General features: G+C 30.8%; 1 protein-coding gene across 1 annotated transcript; it reads right to left on the bottom strand.

Moving 5' to 3' along the window:
• Positions 1-5,405: 5,405 nt before the first annotated feature.
• Positions 5,406-6,481, bottom strand: LOC138869435 (putative B3 domain-containing protein At5g35780). The gene is made up of 2 exons (XM_070147053.1): positions 6,081-6,481; positions 5,406-6,027 (listed from the first exon to the last, which is right to left on the bottom strand). Exons 1-2 carry the CDS (start codon positions 6,479-6,481, stop codon positions 5,406-5,408), a joined length of 1,023 nt encoding a protein of 340 aa, XP_070003154.1.
• Between the last annotated feature and the right edge of the window lie 275 nt (positions 6,482-6,756).

Genomic DNA, 6,756 nt, shown 5'->3' with positions numbered 1-6,756 from the left:
GAAAGGAACGCTAAGTCAAGTGATGCTGCTATGTACGGTTAAACTTCTCTATAACAGCCTCGTTTGTTCCGATATTTTTTTAGTTTTTATAGTGAATGGATGTTATACCGTTATAATAACATTTGACGTTTAAATATTTTTTGGTTGTTATAGCTAAAAATTATCCAAAAATCAATTATTTTTTCTTTTTTAATGTTACATATAAAAGATAAGAAAATTATTCAAATTTAAAATCTCAAAAGATATGCATATTTCACTAGTTAAATTTTGAAGAAAGCTAATAATTATTAATAAATTCATAACTAAACATATAAAGATTTAAACTCTATGGCAGACATTTTAAAGCTACCCAAAAAATAAATTCTTTCAAGATTGATGAAAGAACTTTATAATTGTAGCTTGTTTCATAGATTTCATTCTTTTATTTGCGATATAACACTTGAATTGGCGAATGTTCGTGTCCAAATTTTCAGCAAAAAAGTATCCAATAACTTTTCCTTGAAGACAATCTAAGAGCTAATCAGTTAAATATTCTATTTGAATATTTTTTGGAATTTGTCCAATGAAAAAGATATTATGTGCAAATCTTCAAATTTTATATTTATGCAAGATAGGAACTTTGTTTACTGGAAAAAATTGTGTGCATTTTACAATTATTATAGTAATCTTAAAGTTTTTATATGGTTAATATAGATGGGTAATTTTACAAAGAGCGTTCTGCTATAAAATATGGTTGTTGTTGTTATTATAGGTAAAAAGTTGTTATAGAGAGGTAAATTGTAACTTTAAAAGTCGGTTCTAAGAAAAAATTTGACTTTTATAGTGAATGATTGTTATATAGAGATGTTATTATATAGAGATCTGTATATAGAATTTTCAATTTCCTAATTATTCATTAAATTTGTTGTTGATAGGCCTCAGTGTGTCACTACTCTTGTAGAATAGGGTCGAGTATAAAAAAGATACGAGTCAAAATATAGCATACTAAGTGGGGGAAAAATAACATATTAACATTAAATTTGAGGGGTAAAAAAAAATATTACGTTCAATCAATCACCTTAATTTACTATGTTTGAAAAGTAGAGCTGGAGTAACTTTAAACAACTATATGCATCATCCAGCAAAATTGCAAACACTATCTTACGTTATAAAGAATCTTGTCAATATTATTCATCAATTAATCACGAATAAGATTGATGGATATATGCAGACCTGTTAGCCCAACAAAGAGTAACTATTACTGTTCAATAATACAGAACCACCTAAGAAGAGGCCAACCATTTTATTGCTACATGGTACAAACAACAGTTTGCATGTGCCTTGTTTGCCGTGGAGTAAGCACTAGTTCATCCTTAATTAGAGGTTTTAAATTTGAGTCTTAGATATGGAATCCTCTTTGTTATGGAGTGGTTTATTCACATGTGGGACTTCTTCACACAAATTCGGAGTCGGACCCTAATGCGAATACCGAACGCCAAATGGGAAACCAGAAAAAACACATAAAAAGGGTAGCCCGATGCACACACAAAACACCCCGTATTCACATATGATCCGAGGAAGGGTGTGATATAAGTATTAGTGGTTAGTTCAACCGCTCAAAGTCGTGATTATAGGCCACACGAAGATAATTTTAACGTCAATTTATATTATTATAAAAGCATGAATATAATATTAGTTTACCAAAATATCTTTAGGATATTAATTGACGAATAATACCATGTAGGGTAAAACTGATATTTTAAACCATGCTTAATACTCCGGTTTTCATGGACTTCTAATATTAATCAAATTCAGTTTCTCGACTGTTTGAGATACTACATGTATACCGACTACCCTTTAGCCAAACATATTAGGATTCTTTCAAAAGTCCACAAGAATAAAACATAATTAACATTATGATGCAGTATTTTACAAGATGAGGGAAGCGGAAGAGAATCTTTTTCTTCTAAAGATTAAAACATGACAAGCATTATGATGCTCCTGGAATTTTTATTTTTAGCTTAATTTTTTCTCTAGAATTAAGTTGATTCTTCAATTAGCTTAATTATATTCCTATGCAAAATATTATTATGAATATTGAAATTAAAATTTTTAGTATTACTTTGAATTTTTGTCAATGCCAAGAATGTTGTTTGTTTTTTATTACACAGTAAATTTCCTCAAGAAGAGTGCCAAAAACTTTAAGTTTGTACCATATAATACGTCAGTGTCTATTGATTTTACATGCAAAGATGTGTTTTATTTTTAAGTTGGAGATTTAAAAAGTGAAAGCCGATAATATGGTAGCGAATTCTAAAATTATCAAAATTCTCACTGCAGAAGGATACGAAAACACGATTATAAAAAAGCACAAAGGTTAAATGTTACTTACACTATTCTTAAAATAAATCTATACGATATTTTAGTAAATAGAATAAAAATAGATTTCTAAATAAAGTCTACTTCCGAAATTAAAGAAATAAATCGATCAAATTTAAATAAATTTAATGCAGTTTAAAGTTGAATTCAATTTAGTCCCGCTTTCTCTAAATTTGATGAAGTACCTTCTCATGTTGAATAATAAAATGCTTGCAGGCTATATTATAGAATATTTTGTCTTTCTTTTTTCTGTTGATATCGATTTGGATTATGTCCTTGGACAACTGATTTGGGCGGTGCTTATATCATTGATATAAATTAAATTGTGTGATATTTATGTGTTGCTTCGACTTATTCCACCATCATATTGAAATTTTGCAGCGTCTATAAGGTAGAATATTTCCCAACATTTATAATTATAATTTTCTGCACTCTGAGTGCTCTCAGGTTTAAATTACTTTTAGGTGTACATAGTTACTTGGTATAATTTTTATTAGCGCATTTATACGCACTCCGAGATTCAAGTAGGATAATAACATATAGATATACGAGAATCCATATTATTTTCTTTCCCATATTGAGTTGTGTCCCACATCGGTGGGTTATGGGTATCTTGGTCTCCTTATATGGTCTTGGGCAATCCTCACCTCACAAGCTAGTTTTTGGGGTTGAGTTAGGCCCAAGGTCCATTCTTATCATGGTATCAGAGTCAGGCCCATCCCAATTATTGTTACCAATGTTGGGCCCCCATTTATATTGTCCACGCTCCAGAGGCCTGGGCGTGAGGAGGGGTGTTGAGTTGTGTCTCACATCAGTGGGTTATGAGTATCTTGGTCTCCTTATATGGTCTTAGGCAATCCTCACCTCACAAACTAGCTTTTGGGGTTGAGTTAGGCCCAAGGTCCATTCTTATCATCCCATAAAATATTGAACAATTTTTCTAAAGATGTTGGATAAAATCGTAATATTTATAACTTTTCAAATATTTAGGAATTTGACTTTAATTAGAATTTTATATTCATGGAAACTACTATCTTTTAGCTACTCAAACAAATTTCCATAAGGATTAAAAAAGCAAAGAACCTGACTTTAATTCGTTGGGAGAAAAAACTTTAATTTATTAATGTTAAGAGACTTTTTTTTAATTGAGACTAATCTTATGTACTAATACACAAAATAGAAAGATAAATATTAAAAAACTTTTCAGTTCTATATATAATTTATGAAAACATGATTTCCTTAACTCAGGCAAGTTCCAATTACAATTGTAGTCAAATTTAGAAAGATAAATAGCCTAAAAATGGCAAAGTCATGGGACTTATTAATAGCCTTTGGCCAAAAGTATTTTTTTTTTCTAAAGTTAAAATGTTAAAAAGTACTTTTGAGTTGAAACAGAAGCAGTTTTTGAGAAGCACAAAAAAGTAACTTCTCCCCAAAAGTATTTTTTTGAAACACTTTTGAGAAAAAAATACATTTAGAAGCACTTTTTAAATAATTTGGCCAAACATAAAGTGCTATTCAAATTAATTAGTCAAACACAAACTGTTTCTCACCAAAAGTAATTTTTTTTAAAAAAACTTTTCAAAATAAACCAATTTTAGAAGCTTGGTCAAACAGACTATTATTAATGTTTTTTTTAACCTTAAGGATTTTGAACAAGATTTAAGTCATATATATTGGTAGTGCAATTTTTTTTATCTATCTGGATAACCAGCTAATACCATATAAATTTTAAATTAAAAAATAAACAAAGCCGGGAGACTCTAAATGCTTAAAGTTGTTGAACTTACGGAACATCAAGTGCTATGATCATAAGAATAACATCTATATGATTTCTCGAGGTGAAATAAATTCTTAAGGTGAATTTATTAATCGACACAAACCATTGAGCACGGTTTCATTGAGAACATAATATAGTAATATAACATGCCAAAACTCAAATCTTAAGTATCACATAAAGGAGAAAAAATACAAAAAAAAACGGCGATCAATTAATAAGAAGAATATTAAAAGTAACACGTGTAGATAATCCAAAAAACTTCTTCTCCTTCGTGTCGTAAGAAGTCACAACATGAAGCAAGTATCCGAACAAATTTGAATAAAAATCGTCACATTTCAGGATTTTTCAGCAAATTCTTATTATGGTTTGATACCAAGTCTTCGTATATGCTTCTAGAAATCTTGTCCACTTTGTTATCACCTAAATATTTGTTTACAATAATTGATGGACAATAACGTGCGAGGCACGTTTCTAGAGACCAGTAAGAGACAAGAAGATAAATCGCATGGAGCTAATGAGTACAGCATCCAACTCGAACCCAAATCCAGACAAGTTTTCATTTTAGACTCAAAAATTAATCATGTTGCTGTTACCAAAAGATGTGCTTTTATGGAACAGTAAAGAATTTCCACTTATCACTTATCTCCGAGGAATTGATTAAAAGAAGACTCAAATGTTTAGATTGAAACATCTTACCACTGAAAAAAAATCTTACAAATTGAACCATAAATAACAGTGTATGTAAGCTTTTGAAGGGGAGCCTTGGAGCAACAATTAAGTTGTCTCTCTCTGTAACTTATCGTCATGGGTTCGAGCCGTAGAATTTGCTAATAATACTTGCATCAGGATAGGCTGCCTACAACACACCCCCTTTGGGATGTAGTTCTTTCTCGGACCCTGCATGAACGTGAAATACTTTGTGCATCGAACTATTTTTTTTTTAGTACATGTAAACTTTAAAAAATCAAGTGACATATAATGTTTCTCAAATTGAAATAAATTGAAACTTTTCATCAGATATCACATGGAAATATTATGCCTAAAAAGTAGGAATATGTACTCCTAGAAACGTCCGTATTCAGAAAAGTAGGAGCTGTCTCATAGATTAGAACAGGATCAAAAGAAAGAAAAAAACAGAGATAAAGAATTCCTTCAAATAGTTAAACATTAAACATGTCAATATATTACTACAAATTAGAAAAATAATGAATAAAAAAATATGCTAATACTAACTACTGAGAAAGACTACTACCTTAACAGCTTAACTTTACTCTTGAAGTTTGACTAGTGCAAAACATAACTCTGATCCCTTTCTGAATGTCCATAATTGCACCAAAGTACCAATTTTCAAACCATTCCTTTTGGTCACAGCATTCCAATATGTAGTCAACACATAACTTGAACTTGTTTTCCTATTACTTTTGTTCATATTCCACTTTTTCAAATTAATATCACATATTTCAAGAGAAGGCTCAATCAATTTCACTTTCATCTCAGATACATTATTCCCATTACGAGTATTCAAATATTCATCTTCTTCTGGTTTAAGAAACTCATTACTCATCTTCCTTTGTGGGATTGAAAGTCTGCCCTCTCCCGGTTTAATATCAGTCTCAAACAACCTCTTTTCAATGACTAATATTGTTGATTCAACTGAACCTTCTATTTCTGTAATTTTATTCTTGAATTCTATGGGTAATTCTCTTGGTTGATCGTTAATTACAACATGGGGTGCAACTCTAACAATGATGTTCCTTTTCACCTTCTTCTTTTTCCTTTTAGCCTCCTCTTTATCTTCTTCTTCTTGATTTACTGGTTTTTCATTGGCTATATTTTTGGTAATGAAGTATTCTTCATTGCTTAAACCAAGTGAGTCGTAGGCTACTTTTCTTGATTTTCCAATTGCAAAATTAGCACCAGCAGCCCAATTGATTTTAATCACTCTTTTTTCCCATCACCAGCTTTTACTACTTTGATTTCTTTTTCTTTTTCTTTTGAATTTTCTACAGCTTTCTTGATCATCAATTCTTTACTGCAGATAAATTGTTCAGTAACTTTTCTTGGCCGTATGTTTTGCAGTGATCTTCTCCCCTTTGGGATGGCGGTATCAAGAATATGCTTTTCTTGTGTATTAACTGGGAAAGATGATAATATGTACTGAATATTGTGAATGATTTTTTTTTCTTTCTTGATGCAGTATTCTTTATCTTGCTCAACAACTACGTTGTATTCTTCTTCATACATGGATTTTAACCGAGCAACTTCAGCAACGACAACCAAATAGTCCAGTCGACTCATGATGGGCTTAAATTCCATGCCCAAAAAATCATTCACCGTCAGCATTGTGTAGCACGTTTGTTTACGTCAAGTAAACAAAACAGCAGAAGAACAAATTACTAATGAAAATAAGTGAACTCAATATTGAAACGAAGAAGAAAGGCTTTGAAAATGAGACTTTACGGGGAATGAGGAACAATCCTGAAAGAAGAAGGAATGGATCCTATGTAGGTTTTCTTCTCTTCTTATATACTTGCTCTTTACGTAATTAACGTTATTGTCTTAAAACAAATCCTATTTAGACTCTGTCTCAATTCGGGGAAAAACAAGAATTCTGAAAG

The sequence above is a fragment of the Nicotiana sylvestris genome, chromosome 5 (assembly GCF_000393655.2).
Source record: "Nicotiana sylvestris chromosome 5, ASM39365v2, whole genome shotgun sequence".
Taxonomy (NCBI): domain Eukaryota; kingdom Viridiplantae; phylum Streptophyta; class Magnoliopsida; order Solanales; family Solanaceae; genus Nicotiana; species Nicotiana sylvestris.
Note: the sequence above shows the minus strand (reverse complement) of the source record. Positions and strands in the feature narration are given on the sequence as shown.

Coding starts and splice junctions, on each gene's coding strand:
- LOC138869435 (XM_070147053.1), bottom strand. CDS start 6,481: ATGCTGACGGTGAATGATTTTTTGGGCATGGAATTTAAGCCCATCATG. Junction 6,028..6,080: donor GCTGGTGATGGGAAAAAAGA/GTGATTAAAATC, acceptor TGGAAAATCAAG/AAAAGTAGCCTACGACTCAC.